A 20566-nucleotide genomic window follows, 5' to 3' on the forward strand; every position below is an offset into this window, starting at 1 on the left:
TAACACAGCACACAAGTTGTAATTAGGTGGGAGATTTATTGCAATACAAACAATGAGCCTCAGACGCCTAACTGTATGTCCAATGCTTATGAATCAGTTGACCCTTCTGAGGAGTGCTTCCGGCTCTGGCAGAATATCCTGAACCTATGACCCTCCCGTTTCTGGCTTTGTTTTCTATCTAAAACCTTTCCCATATGTTCCCTTGGGCTAACTAACTCCCCTTCCGGTGAGGAACTGCTCTCCCTCTTGCCTTCCGAAACTGCCTGTGTTTCCTGAGAGAGTTGGTTTCTCTCTAGCACACTCTCTGCATTCCTGTCATTCTTAAAGCGAGGGGGAGTTGAGATACTACTGTTTACAGCTGCCTGGGAAGAATGCGAGTCTCTCTCCTGTTGGTTGCTTCTTAACTCATATCGTGCTCTTATACTTTGGGCAGAAGTGTTCATGACACTATCCTTGCCTAGTCACCATATTCTATGCTGACCTCACCCTCTGATGCCCATGCAGTGAAGAAATCTAAACACATGGAATTGGCTCCCCACTTCATTCTGGGGCGGCATGCAACAAATACTTTCTCCTCCAACATACTGGGGCTAGCAGTGACAAAATGGAGGGGGCAGAACCGCTGAGCACAGCTCCACTCTTCCCCTCACACTGCTACCACTGGACCACCATATTTCCACAGAGGACTCAGATATAGGGCTCAGGTCTTTGGCATTAACGTCGCTCCCCATTTAGGCGCGGATTTGTGCAGGCAGATTTAGCTAGAGAGAAAGAGAGCGAGTTGCCCTTGCTCCGCATTGGCTTTATCTGCCTGCTGTGACATCATTCTGTAGCCCAAGCTGATTGGTTGTGTGACGATGTTGCTGTTATTAGGGGGAATAAGTGCTGTTTTGCAAGCTGCAACTAATTGGGAGCTACAGAGAGCAGCAAACTAGAATGGAAAAGATACCCTTGTGGGGTGGGGGGTTATTTCTGGAAATATTTTGCCATCTGTTGTCCCGCCCTGTCCTGATGGCACCAAAAACGTTTGCTTGAAAATGTTTGGCTCAGCCTTTGCGCTAACGCCTATTACTGAGCATGTGATCCCGCCAGAGAAATCCAAGGGAATGTTTCTTTTACAAATATTCCTCTGCAATTGAAAGGATTTCACAAACAGAATTGCTTAGTGCCTCAGCTGCGCTCCTTTGACCTAGTCCTCTTGATACCAACCGCATATAGCTATATATGGTCTACAGCTGTGGCTTCAACTTTCCCTTGATAACATTATTAACATTTAGTGCAAACTTTAATTGAGATGAGAAGATTTCAACGCCGGGGTCTTTTGCAAATTTTAATCCCCATACTACATACTGCCATCTTGATAGATAAAACTTAGAACTGGGTTATGGGGAGATGAACCTGGTGGAGGCAGGATATTGATTAAAAGCCCTCCTTCCCTTCTTTTTATGCATCCCTTTTACTATTTATATAATTATCTCCTTTCCAGTTGTTCCTTCCTCCTGCCCGCACCCTGGCCTCAGCTTTCCATAAATTCAGATAAGCGAATGGGTTGGGGAGGGGGGAGGGAATTGCTGATTGCAAAGCCTGCTTGCATTAAAGACTTTAGAAAGTGACTCACAGAGCTTTAATGAGAAGTTGGCGAGGAGGAAGGAAGCTCCGAGGGCTGGGGGATGAGGTCCCCCCTTTCTCTTTTTTGTGGGAAAATATGTATTTGCCATGCAACTCAGGTCAACCCTCACTTAGCAGTTTAAAGTGTGTGGGGAGAGACATGAAAATGGGAAAAGGAGCAGTTTAATTTTCTGCCAGGACTTTGCTTGCCTGTTCATTACAACGCGCAAGTTGATGCTATTTGGGAATGACTGGGCAAATCTTTATGGCTGGTTCACCCAAACCTCACACATACACACCCATTGGAACAATCCACCTTGTCCAAGAGCTGATGGAGTCCCATATTCTAAGAACTGGGGTTGGACCTGGGAGCCCTGGGTTCAAATCTCACATTTGCTATTGAACTGATCTCCAGCCCCTCGCTCCTCCACTCCTTTGTGGCAATTGCTGCTTTTAGTACAGATAAGGCATCCCACTATATTCCTGGTTCTTTGTTTTCTCCAGGTTATGATATGATGGAGGTGTTTGGGCTGATGGAAAAGGAGTACGCCTCCATCAAAGGGGTTGCTATGGAGCCCTACATCTTCCTAGGAATCCACACTTACACTCTTTTCAGGGATATCCAGCTGACCCAGAAGACAAGGTAATGTGTACGGCTCCCAGTACATTTCCGAGCACAATTCAAAGTGTTGGTGCTGACCTTAAAAGCCCTGAATGGCCTTGGCCCTGTATACAGTGGTGCCCCGCAAGACGAATGCCTCGCAAGACGGAAAACTCGCTAGACGAAAGAGTTTTCTGTTTTGGAGGTGCTTCGCAAAACGAATTTCCTATGGGCTTGTTTCGCAAGACGACAATGTCTTGCGAGTTCCTGCTGGTTTTTTCCCCTCCCCCCCCTTTTTCTAAGCCGCTAAGCCACTTATCAGCTGATCCGATCAGCAGATAAGCCGCTAAAAGCCGTTAAAAGCCGCTAATAGCGCTAATCCGCTAATCTGTCAATGGGCTTGCTTCGCAAGACGAAAAAACCGCTAGACAAAGAGAATCACAGAACGGATTCTTTTCGTCTCGCGACGCACCACTGTATTAGAAGGAGCATCTCTAGTCCCATAGTTCAGCCTGGACACTCGGTTCCAGCTCCGAGGGCCTTCTGGGGGTTCCCTCACTGCAAGAAGTGAAGTTACAGGGAACGAGGCAGAGGGCCTTCTCGGTAGTGGCGCCCGCCCTGTGGAACCACGCCTTCAGACGTCAAGGAGATAAATAACTATTTGACTTTTAAAGACACCTGAAGGCATCCCTGAACATGGAAGTGTTTAATGGCTGGTGTTTTGTTGTGTTTTTAATGTTTTGTTGGGAGCCGCCCAGGGTGGCTGGGGCAACACACTGAGGTAGGTGGTATGTAAATAAATAATTAATAATAGTATTACACTGGAAACTGGCTTAGGAAGCCTGATTGCAAGGTCAAATATTAGTAGTGTGGGGTGACAGAACCATTGTGGCTACTGTTTCTTAAACCTGTTTTATGGGTGATTTCACAGTCTTTATTGTTGCTCCTTTTCTGATTTTGTGTTATGCCTCACACTCTTGAATTTTGCAGGTCACTTAGGGACTTTGGGTAGGGACGCCGGTGGCGCTGTGGGTTAAACCACAGAGCCTAGGACTTGCCGATCAGAAGGCTGGTTGTTCGAATCCCTGTGCCGGGGTGAGCTCCCATTGTTCGGTCCCTGCTCCTACCAACCTAGCAGTTCAAAAGCACGTCACAGTGTGAGTAGATAAATAGGTACCGCTCTGGCAGGAAGGTAAACGCCGTTTCTGTGCTCTGCTCTGGTTCGCCAGAAGCGGCTTAGTCATGCTGGCCACATGACCCGGAAGCTGTATGCCGGCTCCCTCGGCCAATAAAGCGAGATGAGTGCCACAACCCCAGAGTCGGCCATGACTGGACCTAATGGTCAGGGGTCCCTTTACCTTTACCTTTAGGGACTTTGGGTGGAATTCAACTAAACATCGCTGTCAGCAGAAACCCTGCAGAAGTCTTCCACTTGCACAACAGGGCTTTCTCCCCTTTCCTCCCCTTGTGCCCCCCCCCCAATGGCTCCGGCAGGGGTCAGGAGGATGCCCCCCCCAGCAACATGCAAGGGGAGGAGAGGGGAGATCATTCTGTTTGGGCAAGCCGAAAACCTTTCACGGACAGAGTGACTGGAAGTGGCCAGGGAAGGAAACAGTGAAGATAAGTAAAAAATAATAATGAGTGGCACTGAACCACCTTGTAAATGGGCAAATGTTCCGTAAGGTGAGTGCTGATTTGGGTAATTTGTTCAGCTCTGTCAAATGTGCTAATTTCAAAGTGAAGTTCGCCATTAAAGACTATTCAGGGCAGCCCTAACACAAGGTTAATGAAAGAGTTGTTAAGAAGAATTGCTTTACTTAGGAACATAGGATATTGAACCAGGCCAATGGTCTATGTCACTCAGAACTCTCTGTAACCAGAGTTTCAGACAGGAATATTACCCAGCCCTGCTTTCATAAGCCAGGGATTTAAAACCGAGACCTTTTGCATGCCAATCAGGCACTCTACCACTACAGTCCTTCCCTTGCTTTGAATACTCTCAAGCAACCTGATGATTATTAGTATCATTGGCTGGGGGTGTTTCTGGGGTTCTGGCAGAAATGATCTCTGCTGCACAGAAAAACCTCGAGTTTGAAGCTCCCACACTGGTGGGTTCGGGTGGAAATTCAGAGTTTCTGAGGCACCTCTTTCAGAGGACAAAAGGAGGTTGTTGCTTTTCATGGCATCGTCTCTGTGCAGAGGCCCATAAATTGATTTCTGAAATGCCTTGGGATAAATTGAGGAAGCCGCTTAGCTATGCCGCCAGAGCTAGCTGAGGTACTGGAGATGTTTCATCAGCAGGGTCTGATTCGATATGCATATATCTCATCTCAGTGCTTCTGCTTTCGCTATCTCACACTCGCGGTATCGTTAAGCAGCCATTTATCCAGCCATCAGATAAGGCAAATGGATCTCTGCCACGTGTAGTTTTCTGATGACATGCCTAAGAATTCCCCTTCTCCTTGCAGTCACTTTTGGGAGGAGCAAACAAACTTTCAAGCCACTTTGGGAGGAAGACATTGCAGGGAGAGCACTGTGGCTTCCTCCTTGACATGGAACCAAACGACCTTGTGACTTTCATTGCACAGTCAAAATTAAGGGTGTCTAATTTTCTAAGTTTAACCAGCAGCCATGGAGAGTGGGCAATCAGGATTGGGGCCACGGCACATGAGGAGGGAGTTAACCCTTACCACAACCACATGAAACTCCATCCTCCACCCTTAATACGTTATCCACCAGGGTATTCTCTTACATTGCGTGTCCAGTTGCAGACCCCCGCCCCTCCGGGAGTCAGTCTGAGAGTAATGATTACACATGACAATGTATTTTGGGATTAAAATGGCCACAACTTTATTAACAATTTCAGATGTAGGGAACCTTGGCTTAGGCACTGGGTAGGTATCCCTCTCAGTCCCCCATGATGGGGCACTGAGGCACGGCAGGGTTAATTGGAACAAAGGGAGGCACTGCAAAAACGTGTGTTCACACAGCTAGCCCCCCTTTCCGTGCAGCTGAAGGGAGATCACTGACCGCCTTTTCAGCGTTTGGCCACTGACTCCCCTCACAACTCCCCTTTTAATGGGGAACCCTGGTAACGCGGCTGCAGGAGGGGTGAGTCACCACTTCACATACCCCTTATTCAATTTATAGATGAAAGGATTCCACCCCAGGCCTAAACCGCCACCCAAGACCACAGAAATTGTGGTCTCACCATCAAGACTACCTACAGCTGAAAGAACCTGCTAGAGCAGCCTTTCTCAACCTGTGGGTCCCCAGATGTTGTTGAACTACAACTCCCATCACCCCTAGCTAGCAAGGCCAGAGCTCAGGGATGAGTTTTCATTATCCCACGGGGTCCAGTGTTCATTCCCCCGTGGGGTCATGTGTACCCTGTCAGGTCTGAAAACTTGGATTGGTATTATCTTACACTAGCTATCAGGGACTATTCAGGGTTTTAGACTAGGATCTATCCTAGCCCTACCAGAAGATACCAATGATTTAACCTAGGACCATCTGCATGGAAAGCAAATGCCGTACCTGTGAGCGATTGTCTTTCCCCATAAGCCTGGTGTGCTTGCTTGTGATCATTGTGTAAGCTGGCCATCCGATTACCCTGAGGACACCCTCACCTGTTCATAAATACTGGGTCAACTTTGCCACTGTTTTATGGCCTTCTGCAAGTTGTGCAGGTCTCCATTAATCGATGACTTTGGAGCATGACTTTGCTTGTCGAGTTGCCTCCCAGAGTCTTCTCTGTAATCTGGGGTTTATAATGGCCCGCCATGTATCCCATTTGATTCTATTATTGACTACAGCTTTGCAAAGCAAGACAGACTGGATTATGAAGAGGCAGGCTGTAGCTTCCTTTTTAAGTTTAATTGCTGAAACATAGGGATAATTTTAATCTTGTTTAAAGAAGCAAAGCTTCTTAGCATCGAATTGTGAGATTCCACAGAGTACCCTTAGTCAAAATGTTCAGAGACTCAAGTTGGTTTGTTCATGTAGCCAGAATATATGAAGACAAAGAAGAAGAAGAAGAAGAAGGCGGCTTGCCCTTTCAAGGGCATGATGCCATTTTTAAAGAAGAAGGGAAGTATGAGCGTAAGACCTGACCTTTGGGTTGCATCCACACATTGTTAATTGAGCATGGGTCCCAATAACACCCATGGGACAAGTTAGTCACAATTTAAGCACCACTAATTTCAGTGGAGGGACGCGGGTGGCGCTGTGGGTTAAACCACAGAGCCTAAGACTTGCCAATCAGAAGGTTGGCGGTTCGAATCCCCACGACGGGGTGAGCTCCCGTTGCTCGGTCCCTGCTCCTGCCAACCTAGCAGTTCGAAAGCACGTCAAAGTGCAAGTAGATAAATAGGTACCGCTCCGGTGGGAAGGTAAACGGTGTTTCCGTGCTCTGGTTCGCCAGAAGCGGCTTAGTCATGCTGGCCACATGACCCGGAAGCTGTACGCTGGCTCCCTTGGCCAATAAAGTGAGATGAGTGTCGCAACCCCAGAGTCGGCCATGACTGGACCTAATGGTCAGGGGTCCCTTTACCTTTAATTTCAGTGGAACTAAGAATCGCTTAATTAGTCTGGATTGAACTCATTGTCATGAAGTTGAGAACTGGCAACTATCACACCAAGGAAGCCGATACATGATGCTCATCATATTGATTATTATTATTTATTAAATTTGTATACCACCCCATACCCATAGATCTCAGGTTGGTTCACAACTTAAAATCACAATATATACGGTATATATAAACAGAACAAAACACTGCACCCCAGTGCTCACCAGAATTCTTTTATTTGATGTAGTCATAGAATCATAGAATTGTAGAGTTCAGTTCAAGCAGAGCAAAGACAGTATAAATTCAGCAAAAGAGGCGGGTCCCACAGAACAAAATACCTTGACGGCCAAGGGCCAGGGTAAAGAGATGTGTCAACAATAACAACAACAACATTATTTTTATTTATAACCCCTCCCCCCCCCCAAATCTGGCTGGATTTCGCCGGCCACTCTGGGCTGCTTTCAACACATATAAAATCATAAAATCATGTGGCAAAAGTTGTATAGTGAAGATGCAGCTTTGTGGGGAGGGTGTTTCGCAGTTTATGGGCTGCCCCAGAGAAAGCCCTCTCCCGGGCCACTGCCACCCCACACTTCTGAAGGCTATGGGAGCAGCAAGAGAGCTCTCCCTGATGATCTTGGCATGCAAGGTGGTGCATCTGTGAGGATGGATATTTCGGACCTATGTCATTTAGGGCTTTCTTCAAATTTCTTTCAGGTAGGTTTTAATTGTGTTCAGTCTGTTGCCATGGCACTAGGGATTAACTCTTGGAGGCCATTCCAATGTTCTCTGCTTAGAAGAGCTTTTTGTGTCCTCACTTATTTCCTCAGCGAAGTGTTTCCTTCTGGGATGCCAACCGAATACACTATCACTTTCCTCCTCCGGCTCCTGCCAGAAAGCCCTCGGGAAGCCTTCGCTGTGTGGCAGATAACAGATGAGGACTTCCAGCCTGTACTGGGCATCATACTTGACCGTAAGGAGGCTCATCGATCATTCGGCAGGGAGATTTGGTTGCTACAAGGGATGGGGTGGGGGGTGGGGCAGCTGAGCCAGAATTTCCCGGAAGACAATTTTCTGGGAAAATTCCAGACGTTTTTCTTTTCCTTGTGTCACCTAGACAAAGCAGCCGCTTGGCGGAATTCTCTCTGAGTATTCTGCACTATTTGTGTGCCTGTTATGAACAGGCGATGCATGAACAGGCATCACATCAGTGCCAGACATCGAAAGCACGTTTAATACACATTTGAAGCACACGGCTTCCCCAGAAAAAACTGGGAGCTGTAGTTTGTGAAGGGTGCTGGGAACTGAACACTCTGTGAAGTGGTTCCCAGGATCTTGTTTGGGGGGAAGCAACATGCTTTAAATCTGCCGTAAATTTGCTTTAAATGTATGGTGCGGATATGAGCCTAAACTGCCCCAGAATGATGGCTGGTTCAAGATGCAAAATGGCAGCCAGTTGCATAGATGATTGCTCGTTGCTGGTGCTGGCATCAGCGTCAATGCCCTGCTGTCAGGAGCAGGTCAGTAATAACAACATCAGTGAATTCTTTATTCAAAGAAACAAACACCTCTGGAGGCCAGGTCTAGTGAGCCCAGCAACTCTTCCCAGCAGATCTTGCCCCAATGAAGCAGTCACAAGGACTGATGGTCCCCACCTTCCCACAGCTCTCTTCCTTCCCTGCGTCCTTCCCAAGCAAACTAAGACTTCATTGGAGTGGCTGTCTCTGCTCTGCCCTCTTCATACCTCTTCTGGTCCTGGGAAACCAAGGCGGAGAGGAGCTGGTTGCAGCAGGAGCAGGAGACCCCCCCTGGCTTCTTCAGCAGCCTGCCTGATCTCTGTCTCTTAGCCCCATCCTCTCCAGCTTCCACTTCTGCCTCTGATTCTGGACTGCTCCCTGCTACAGCCTCCTCCTGCTCACTAAACCCTGTTACCTCTGAACGTCTGACACCCCTTCCTCACAGTCATCTCCCGATCTTCTCCCTCTGACCACTCATCGTCATCCCACCACCAGTCCCCAGGCTCTGAGCCTTCATCCCTTGTGGGTTTCCCAGCTCAAAAGGGGGTAGCAATTTTTTCCCTTCATTTTAAAAATATATGTGCCACTTAATTACAATAATCTCTAAGCAGTGTACAATAAATACTATACAAAATGGTAAAAATGGATTAAAATGATCAAATCAGTCTTCAATTAAAATGCCTCCTGGAATTTTTAAGAAGAATTCAGTAGGCACTGGAGGTTCAGTAGGAAAGATTCAAATGACTGGTGTATACGATTCATATATTTTCACACATACAATATGATTCCGACCAAAGCTTTTTTAAGGATTGAAGTCCTTGAACTTCTCTTGGGATTTACCCCCTAAATTATTGAGTTGTGGTTTTTTTTTTACATTTCTACCACAAAGTTGTTGAGCTTTCTTTAGGATTGAAGGTTTTTTTGGGGGGTGATTTTACACCAGGACATATACTGCCACGGGGGCCGGATTAAATCGACTGGCAGGCCAGAAATGGACTTTGAACATGCCTGCCATAGACCATCTCTTAAGACATTGTTCCATTCACTCAGATTTTCGGTTCTCACAAGTGTGTGTTTTACTATTTTTCCGTTGTGCAAACCCTATAGTCCACTGTCCTCTTTGGTTTTCTTTATAACCCCTGTGTTATTTGTCATCTTCCTCCCTCTATAGCCAACAAGAAATCCTTGATATATTTCCACCGTGACTATGAAGCTGATGTCGAGGAAGTCACCTTTGACCAGCAGGAAGTGAAGAAGATATTCTACGGCAGTTTTCACAAGGTCCTTTATCCAAAGGAGAAATCCATTCAGGATGATTTTTTTTTTTTTAAAGTCTTCCTTTCCTCTCTAAATGATGATTCTAGAAATATCCCTGGGACATTTGCTAACCTGTTGGTGTTTGTACGTGCCGAGATAGCAATGAACGATGGGGTGTGTGCCAGCATAATAATGAATTACTAAATCACTTCCTGTCGGCATGCATTAATCTAGGTAAATGTACGCAATAAGTTTCCAAGAAGATATGCAGTAAGGACACGGGCACAATCTTCAAAAAGAAAAAAATAATAATAATTAGGATCCAGTGACTCAGGGATTTGAAAATGATCTGAAAATTAAACTGACGCAATTAGCTGGACCTATAAAGTGACCTTATACTGAGTCAGACAATTGGTCCTCTGAAGCTAGAATTGTTTGTTCTATTTGGCAGCAGATCTGCAAGGTTTCGGGCCAAAATGTTTCCTAGCCTTGCTATTTGAGATCCGTTTCACTGGGGTGCTGTAGCATGAATCTGGGGCCTGCTTGTAAGCGTACAAAACACTGCTGAACCTTTGGTTACGTAAATACAATACTGGTAATGACACATGCGATGTAACAGGCTGTATGTAACAGTATAACCTCTATTTTAAAAACACACACAATAATAATAATAATTTATTATTTATACCCCACCCATCTGGCTGGGCCTCCCCAGCCACTCTGGGTGGTTTCCAACAAAATATTTAAATACAGTAATGCATCAAACATTAAAAGCTTCCCTAAACAGGGCTGCCTTCAGATGTCTTCTAAAAGTCTGGTAGTTGTTGTTCTCTTTGACATCTGGAGGGAGGGCATTCCACAGGGCGGGTGCCACCACCGAGAAGGCCCTCTGCCTGGTTCTCTGTAATTTGGCTTCTCGCAGTGAGGGAACCGCCAGAAGGCCCTCGGCGCAGGACCTCAGTGTCCGGGTAGAACGATGGGGGTGGAGATGCTCCTTCAGGTATACTGTACCAAGGGTGTTTAGGGCTTTAAAGGTCAGCACCAACACTTTGAATTGTGCTTGGAAACTTATTCAACATATCATGTCACAATATATAATTCCATAGACCAAATTATCATATGAGCGGAACATATTCTGAGAGATTAAAGTCCAGCAGATAGATCAGAAGATACAGTCTATTCAGTTCTTATATTAGCAATAACCACAATGTGGAATGCTTATAGCAATCTTGTAGTGTTCCACGTGTCTATGGAATTACATATTGTGACATGATATGTTGAATGATTTTTTGAAATAGAAGTTATAATCTTATATACAGCCTGTTACGTCGCATGTGTCATTACCAGTAAGCATAGCATGTGTGCTACCAGTGAACTGTAGCTACTCAATATCACATGTTGTGCATGCACTGTGTGTTGTTTTTGTAAATACGTGCAGGTCCAGCTATCCAGACACTCGTTTTACAAAAATCCACTTATTCAAGCACCAAGCATTAGTACCCAAACCTCGCCATACACACTGCAGATTCAGATATCCAAACAGCCAGACCTGCGTGCAGTACTCAAAACAAATAAGTCTAAAACAAGCCTTCCTTCTTTGTGTTTTGCTGGCGGGAGACAGGGAGGAAGGGGCAGAGTTTGGTCAAATAAGAGAGCAAATTTGACTTCCTTGTTTGCCTTTTGCAAGGTTTGAGAGAGTTTTCCTGCTTTTTCTTCATTTGGGGTACAAACGTCTATGGTTGGGAACGCATTAGAAATTTCCCCATAGGCATCAGTGGAAATGGTTGACTCGTTATGTGAACACCCGCCTAACAAATTATTTCCTGAGAACACACTGTGTTTGGGTAGCAAGACCTGAATGTCTTCTTCTTCTTCTTTGGCAATCACTGGTAGCTGAGTATGATTGTTTTCCATAAACACGGTTTTAACATTGTGTCCATAAGTGACTGTGGAGGCCAATTGTGGATCCATACGTCCTTCCACAGTGGGGACATTGGTTTCTGGGCAGGAGTTGATCATGGTGTGGATTTGCCAAGCGTGCTATATACACACTATATTTGTGGCATGCATCAAATGCAAACTTTCATTCGTCTTTGACCCTCTGCCTTCTTATCCCCTTTCTACAATTTGCTCCTGGAGTGTCGTAGCACCTCTCTTTTAACTCCTGACTCTTCACCTTTTTGCTTTGGCAAGTCAATGACCTCCGCAGGGAGTATCATCTGTGAGTCCACTTTGGTCAACAGCCATAATTTAAAGAGGCAGGGCCCAGTATTTCTGGGCACTTCTCAAGCTTAGCTGAGTTTCAACTGTGAAATATTTAATGCCTTACTGAAGCCAATTGGTTCTCATCTTACTGCTCTTGAATTGACTTGTGCCTTTGACAATGCCTGCTTCACAGAATTGGCAGGCTCTTACTGAAAGGAAGGGATGATGGCAAAGCTTTCTCTGTTCCCTTCTCCTATTTCCAATGTGTTCCTCTCTCTGCCTGGAACAGGCACTTCCTCTGTCTCCAGCCGTCCACATTCCTCTTCTACTTCCAACTTCTCCACTAAGGCATTTCCTTTTGGAAAAACCTTTCCTGGACCACCACTGCCACCTCACTTCCTCCAATGTGTTGCACTATCAGCTTAGGTGAGACCCACATCTTTTCCACGCATTATGTTAAAAGCACCAAAGATGAAAGCATAATTCAGTTCCTCCTGCCTATTGTGAATGGTTTCATTTTTGTGGCTTGTTACATAAACTTGGGATCAGATGAGCCAGGATTTCTGATACACATCCTGAAGATGTTATTTTTTGATGAACATTTGCCCTTCCTTAAGAACCTTTTGCAAAATGATCTCTCAGAATTATGGATTTTGTTGCCCTTCGATAGGGTGGAAAATTCTGGGAGCAACTGTGGATCCTGATTTAATAATATTATTTTAATAGAAGGGCAGGAAACCATGGTTTGGACCCTACTTCCTCTAGTTTCTCTCTTAGCCTATCACTTCCAGTATGAAGTAAAAAATACTGATTCATGCAGCATCAACTGAGACAAACTTTTATTAGAATTAAAAATAACAGGAAAATGCTGCCTCCATTTTTACACCCATAATTAGCACAGATAATTTTTGGAGGTTGTTTTTGTCCATAAGCTATGAGTGGACTCTCTTCTCAAAACACACATCCTTTCAGGATAGAAACTCTCTCCTTTTCTCATTGGCTTGGACGGTGTCCCATTTGTCAGAGCACAGCATTCGTCTCCAAATAAGAGGCTATTACATTTTTCTCAGGGATAGAGAGAATCACAGTTTCCTCCTCTCCCAGTTTGCTTTCCGCCGAGTGCCAGTGACCAGATTGCAGGAAGAAAAGGTATTTGGGAAATACAACTGAAATTTCCTGTTTAAGAGCCCATTTGACACAAAATGCAATTGGCTACCCTTTCCTAAAATTAGTTCTACTGCAACTGGTAGCCACTAGTTTTTTTTAAAAAAATATAAAAATAAAATAAAAATATCATGGGACAAATCTCCTTTATCTCCTACAAAAAACCAATGCCATTGGAAATGGCTTAGACTGAAGCCTAGTTCATACACTAGGTCAACAATATCATGGACTGCAAGACTCTTGATTGCAGCAAGGAAATCTTACAAGTGGTTGCTCTGCCATAGATCATTAGATGCTAGCGATAGGATTTCTATCCTAGCCTTCCTGGTATGCTGCTTTCCTATGTGCAGGGAAAGTTTGTTTTTAATAGGGAAACACTCCACAGTACACACATACATACACACACACACACACACACACAGTCTGGTGTATTCCACGTAATGTTTCCCCACCTGGTATGCTGATTTGTGCGAACTAAGCCTGCATCCTCGTTCCCCAGGTCTCTCTGCCACAGCAAGATTCCTGGAACAGCAGAGCTTTGACCTTAATCTAAGCCCAAAATGCTGCCCTGGGACCACATTCATTTGACACATAGGACACATTGAAAGTGCTATGAGTGCCAGCGTTTCCTGTGAAGAGGGACCGATGGTTAAGCCACTCTAAGAATTGTACCTCTGTGAGAGGAAAAGGGGGCACCTGAACAACTCTTAGCACCCAAAAGGAACCACAGCTCCCAGAATTCCTTGGGGGAAGCAAGCCACGAGTGTTTAAAGTGGTGTTGTAGTGCTTTAAATGCATGCTGTGCGTGTGGCCTGGTGCTGTTCTATCCCGCAGAAGGGCAGACTCCTGGTGTGAAGGATCTCCTATGACTTTTACTAGTGTTGCTGTGGGTTAAACCACAAAGCCTAGGGTCTGCCAATCAGAAGGTTGGCGGTTTGAATCCCCACGATGGGGTGAGCTCCCGTTGCTTGGTCCCTGCTCCTGCCAACCTAGCAATTTGAAAGCACGTCAAAGTGCAAGTAGATAAATAGGTACCACTCTGGCGGGAAGGTAAACGCCGTTTCCATGCGCTGCTCTGGTTTGCCAGAAGTGGCTTAGTCATGCTGGCCACATGAGCTGAAAGCTGTATGCTGGCTCCCTCGGCCAGTAAAGCGAGATGAGCACCGCAACCCCAGAGTCGTCCGCGACCGGACCTAATGGTCAGGGGTCCCTTTACCTTTTAAGATCCACCAACCAAAGTCTGGGGCAAGAAAGATACAAATTAGAATTAAAGAATTCTGGGCCGCAGAATTTGTTTGGAGTCCGGGAACTAAACAGGACACACAGTCCATGCAAAAATCTTCTCATGGTGACTGCTATCCAGTTTTCTTCATTTCAGCAGGATGATTTGGGACGTGGAGAGTACCGGTAATTAAACCATTAGCAGAAATCTTTGCTGATCTGCCAAAATATTACCTAGGTATCTGCTTCCTGCCACTCCCTGCTCTACACCATGTCGTGCCCATTATTTTGTCAGGTTGCGTTACGGCGCATCGAGCTCTCCAGTCCCTGTGGTGCAGCTCAATGAAACTATTCTTGTCTGCTGATCAGGTGCACCTATCCGTGAGCCGTTCCAGGGTCAGGCTCTATATCGACTGCAAGAAGACATCGGAGAAATTGCTTGGAACTTCAGAGAGTATTTCGACGGCTGGCTTTGTCATGCTCGGGAAGCTGACCAGGACGCGAGGGCCGCGGAGCGGGTCAGCAGCGGTGAGTCCCGTTTCCTGTGAGTTGAGGTCAACATGTGCTCTTGGGTGAAAGATGTAGAAGCACGGGGCAGAAATTGCAGGAGGGAAATGCCTCAGCCCAAGCGCAGGTGACGCCCATTCGTCATGTGCCCCCTTTTTGGGATTCCACCAAGAATTATTCTGGCACCCCTGTAGACTGACTGAGTTGGGGCTCTTGATTCCAGAAGGGGGACCAGTGACCCCAGTGAGATGTCCCTAAGTCTTGTGGGGTCCTTTGCGATGCTCTGGGTTGTGTTTCGGTTGCATTCTGCTGTAGTCAGTGCTGGATTTACGTATAAGCTAAATAAGCTATAGCTTAGGGCCCCACTTTCTTGGAGGCCCCCCCAAAAATTAAAGGATGTAGATTTCCAAAATATAAGATAAAAAACAAATAAAAATAAAACCTGCATACAGCAACAGTATTTTGTGTTGTGTAGGCTCCAATCATGTAAATGGCCCCCAATCATTTTAAGTTAGAGCTTAATAATTATTTCACTATTAATATACTTCTACTTAACTGTATTTCACTATTAATATACTTCTTCTTAACTGTACTTCACTATTAATATACTTCTTCTTGATTGTATTTCAGTTCAACAGTTACTTTGATAAAATACATATTTTGCTATGTGCAAATGGCTTTAGATTCCTATTTGGTCCATAAATTACCATACAGCATATATTCAACACAAAAAAACAGTTAATTTGTTGTTGAGTCAAAGGACAGCTGGACCTATAAAGGGCCCCATTACCTTCAGTAGCTTAGGGCCTCATCAAACGTAAATACGGCCCTGGCTTTAGTAGAAACGTTGTTTCCCACTAGGTTTTACTCAGAGTATACCTGCTGGAGTAAACTGACCTAAGTCAGAGTCTCCCTTCAGCACATGGATCTCTGCTTGAGCAACAGAACTTTCCCCTTTCTTCTCCCCCAATGTACACCCTGTGCCATCCCCTCCCTGAACATAGCTGTCAACTTTTCCCTTTTCTTGCGAGGAATCCTATTCGGAATAAGGGAATTTCCCTTAAAAAAAGGGAAAGGTTGACAGCTATGTCCCTGAATCTGCTCTGGAGAGTTGGGGGCACCTGTAGAACAGCTTTTGGGGATGTGTGGAGGGTGGAGAGGGGGGAAAGTTATGTTGCACAAGCAGAAATCCGTGATAATTATTATAATTAGAGCAACCACTGAAAAGGCCCTGTTACGTCCTTCACTCTCTGACAGTGACTAATAGGAGGCAGGGGCAGTAATCCAGAGAAGAGTCGCAGTTCCTCACTAAATCCATCCTTTGTGGGATGCGACTGGTTTTTGGAAAAAGGCTTCTTTGATTCAAGTGAGCTCTTAGGTTTATCTTGTAAAAGAATATTATTCAAAAAAATAATAATTGCTATATGATGCTGATTGACAGCCGCCTTGTTGGATCTGCGGTGTGGGGGAGGGAGGGGAGTCTCAATCATTTTTTTTCTTTTTCTTTTGCATCTGTTAAATACATATGCTGCATATTACTTTTTGGCATCTTTAACGAATCTGAAGCACTGAAATGTAGCTAAGGAACAGCTTTTCTCAGAACTGCTGCCCTCAGATAGCCAGAGTGCCTGCTTCATTACTAGCTATTTTAAAAAACTAGATGTAACTATTAAAATACCCCTTTGAGCTGTAGAGCTTGTTTTAAGTCCATTTGCTACTCTGTCCACTCAGTCAGTCTACTGACTCATAGTGAAATGCACAATTTTTAATTTTTTTTTTTAAAAAAACGTTTGATTGGATAGATTGGATAGAGAGCTTTTATGTTACAGTATTTTTTAATAGGGATGGCAAAGCTGCCCTTAGCTTGTTTCACCCTCAATATTTCTTGGCAAACGTGGTGGTGTGGTATAGAGAAAGCTCATTTATATTCCGCGAGTTCTCATAATGCTAGTGGCACGCATTCTTGGATGATGTGCATTCTTGCCTTGCCGTCTGGGAACTGTAGTCTAGTTATAGCATCCACCACAAATCACCAGCAGTGGTGGAAAGATGCTTGCAAACTCAACCACAATACACAGATCAAGCATAGCTAGGAGGAAGGGAGGTCTCAGTCAGGAGGATGGGATGGACCACAACTATGGAACAACATTTGTAAGGTGTGGCCAAGATTCAGTGGAGGTGGGGTCTCCAAGATTCAGTGGGGGTGGGGAAGTAATAGTGCCACTGTATTCTGCTTGGTCAGACCTCACCTGGAGTACTGTGTCCAGTTCTGGGCACCACAATTCAAGAAGGACACTGACAAACTGGAACGTGTCCAGAGGAGGGCAACCAAAATGGTCAAAGGCCTGGAAACGATGCCTTATGAGGAACGGCTAAGGGAGCTGGGTGGTGGTGGAGTCTCCTACTTTGGAGGTCTTTAAGCAGAGGCTTGACAACCATATGTCAGGAGTGCTCTGATGGTGTTTCCTGCTTGGCAGGGGGTTGGACTCGATGGCCCTTGAGGTCTCTTCCAACTCTATGATTCTATGATTCCTCCAGCTGAACTGCAACAACAATGTGACTAACTCCTGCTATTGCCACCTCCAAATCTCACCTTTGAGGGTTTGGTGAAACCCCAAACCAGTTCTGGGGACACAAGGGGGGGGGCATGTGTGCAAGATGCAGGTTTGACGCTGTAGTCTAAACTATGGAGCCTCTTGGGCTTGCTGATCAGAAGGTTGATGGTTCGAATCCACACAACGGGGTTGCTCTGTCCCAGCTTCTGCCAACCTAGCAGTTGAAAGCATACCAGTGCGAGTAGATAAATAGGTACCGCTGCGGCGGGAAGGTAAACAGCGTTTGTGTGCGCTCTGGTTTCTATCATAGTGTCCTGTTGCGCCAGAAGGGTTTAGTCATGCTGGTCACATGACCCGGAAAGCTGTCTGCGGACAAACACTGGCTCCTTTGGCCTGAAAGCAAGATGAGCACTGCAACCCCATAGTCACCTTTGACTGGACTTAACCATCCAGGAGTCCTTGACCTTTACATATGTGTGCAAGAGGAGAGGGAGGGCGGATTCCATTGTGCTTCTGGAAGTTCTTCTGTATGTGCAAGGATTAAGTTGGATGCAAGCCAGAGCATTTCCCAAAAACTTTCTCTTTTCTGGTACCATTTTGTTTGCTGAAACTGTGCGGTTTCAGCACACCTCTATTCTCCACACATGGCTGGGAGTCCAACAAAGGCAGGGCTCCTGAGAGCCCCTGCACATGCAGCTGTGTACCTCAAATTCCTCTACACCAGCCTTCGCTGCCCTGCTGGCCTGCTAGCTGGGTCTGAAGAGAGCTGTTGTCTAAAACATCTGCAGGGCCCAGGGTGGTCAATGCTAGAGAAGGTGTGGGAATCCTTTGACCCTCCAGTTGTCGCTTAATTACCATTCCCATCATTTCTGGTGATTGACCCATCCTTACTATGAGTGATTGGAGTTGTACAGTGCTACCTTGGTACTCAAACAACTTGGAACCCAAACACTGCAAACCCGGAAGTAAGTGTTCCAGTTTGCGAACTTTTTTCAGAAGCCGAACATGCTCTGTTTTGAGTATTACGCTTCTGATTTGAGTGCCACACTTCCATTTTGAGTGTTACGCTGAGCTCTGTCTGTTTTGGCCATTTATTTTGTGTGGGGGGGGGGGGTTGCTGCTCTTTCTTTTTGTTTTTGTTAGTGTGTAAAACCCAGTTCAGCTACTGTTTGATTGATTGTGTGACTGCAGTACGTTGTTTATTGCTTTCATTTTATGGATCAATGGTCTCGTTAGATAGTAAAATTCATGTTAAATCGCTATTTTAGGGGTTGTTTTTAAAAGTCTGGAATGGATTAATCTACTTTGCATAACTTTCTATGGGAAAGCGTGCCTTGGTTTTGGAACGCTTTGGTTTTGGAACAGACTTCCAGAACAGATTAAGTTTGTGAACCAAGGTACCACTGTAGTTTAGCAACATCTGGAGGGCCAAAGATTCCACTACAGTCCAGCTGTAGAGCATACACATTCCAATGGATGCACATCTGTTTGGCATGGAGCCAGAATCCTTCTTCTGTATATAAATTCTCTTCCACTGGGCTTGAATGCCTGCAAAGGGCTAATGGCTCCAGCTGTTCTTGTGTGGATAGTATGACAGATGGATCTCTTCTTAGACAGGCTGGCTTATTTATTTCAGGTAGTTTCTTATCTTACCTGTCACCTCCTTTGAATGGCAACAGAGTAAAACTTTCATTTTGTCTCTGAAACCAATTACTGAGCCGCCAGGAGAAGGTGTTGAGTGAATGAGAACTCCAACATTGCTGTTCCTAAGACTGACCGGCTGAATTTTAGTAGAAAGGTTTTTCCAGCTTGGTCACTCTGAAACCACTGGCCATTTTTGCCATTGGACCAACACAGCTCACAGACATTGAGATTTATTTATTTTTAATCATCATCATTATTTTTTCTTTAAAAATAAGGCTTTGAAAACTGAACAACAAACAAACAAACCTCAGAGTTCTGGCTTAGGGAAAACAAAGATGCTAATGATGTTTGCTGTCTCTGTGCGAACAAGCTGGAGTTTCACAGCAGACAGAAAAATCTTGGCAGATACACATCCGTGGGTTGGAGGAAGAGGAGATGTTATTCTCAGAGGTGCCTTGCTGAGGCTCGGTAGGAGGTGATTAGAGTTTTTTGCTTCCGTTTCCATATTTGGAAAGATTTGAGGCGCTATTTCAGGAAACGGAAAGTTTAGTTATCTGTAGCTCTGTCCTTCCTTAACCTTAATAAAAAAATTCCTTCCAGTAGCCCCTTAAAGACCAACTAAGTTAGTTCTTGGTATGAGCTTTCGTGTGCATGCACACTTCTTCAGATACACTGAAACAGAAGTTGCCAGACCCTTCTATATAGTGAGAAGGTGGGGAGGGGTATTACTCAGAAGGGTGGTGGGAATGGGAGATTGGCAGATAGCTGAGATGAGCCTGTTGACGACTCTTAACGACTGCAATAGGTCTTGCAGGAAAAGGCAAGGGGTGAGAAGGTGAAAAATGGCTTAGTCATGTATAATGAGATAGGAATCCAATTTCTTTGTTCAGACCAGGTCTGTGCACATTGGTAATTCAGAAGGGAGGTATCAGGAAGGAAGAGTTGGAAATTGCAGCAGCACTCTTCAGTTCTGGATTTAATTTTAGACATAGGTAAAGGTAAAGGGAACCCTGACCATTAGGTCCAGTTGCGGACGACTCTGGGGTTGTGGAGCTCATCTCTCTTTATTGGCTGAGGGAGCCAGCGTACAGCTTCCGGATCTTGTGGCCAGCATGACTAAGCCACTTCTGGCGAACCAGAGCAGCGCACGGAAACACCGTTTACCTTCCCACCGGAGCGGTACCTATCTATCTACTTGCACTTTGATGTGCTTTCGAACTGCTAGGTTGGCAGGAGCAGGGACTGAGCAACGGCAGCTCACCCTGTCATGGGGATTCGAACCGCTGACCTTCTGATCAGCAAGCCCTAGGCTCTATGGTTTAACCCACAGCGCCACCCAATTTTAGACATTCTCGATGATAAATGGCATTGGTGACACATGCCTTCATTCTGGGGTGGGGAACCTGTGCCAGGCGCACAGATCTCTATCTCCCTCTACCCCACAGGCCAACTTGGGCAGGTAGGCAACGTCCAATCAGCACCAAGCAGGATTGCATTTTCCGCTCATCGAGAGACAAGCAGAGATTTCCCACATGGCAGGGGGCTGGACTCGATGACACTCTGGATCGCTTCCAACTCTATGATTCTATGACTCTATGATTCCATCCTGCTCTACAGGGATTTTTTTGACAGCATGTTTCCCATAGGGAACACACTGGCAAAGCAACACCAGGCAGGATTGGTTTCACTCAGCACCAACAGGCGGATGAATTTTCA

The 20566-nt window shown here is 45.5% G+C and overlaps 1 protein-coding gene across 1 annotated transcript in view; it reads left to right on the forward strand.

The window, feature by feature from the left end:
- COL20A1 (collagen type XX alpha 1 chain) overlaps positions 1 to 20566 on the forward strand; it is a 131346-nt gene that overhangs the window by 70615 nt on the left and 40165 nt on the right. Inside the window, exons 23-26 of the mRNA XM_082225818.1 lie at positions 2113 to 2251; positions 7611 to 7753; positions 9469 to 9578; positions 14514 to 14672. Of these exons, the coding sequence (XP_082081944.1) occupies positions 2113 to 2251; positions 7611 to 7753; positions 9469 to 9578; positions 14514 to 14672 (551 nt within the window). The remainder of the gene's footprint in view (positions 1 to 2112; positions 2252 to 7610; positions 7754 to 9468; positions 9579 to 14513; positions 14673 to 20566) is intronic.

The sequence above is a fragment of the Podarcis vaucheri genome (assembly GCF_965113315.1).
Source record: "Podarcis vaucheri genome assembly, chromosome: 6".
Classification (NCBI taxonomy): domain Eukaryota; kingdom Metazoa; phylum Chordata; class Lepidosauria; order Squamata; family Lacertidae; genus Podarcis; species Podarcis vaucheri.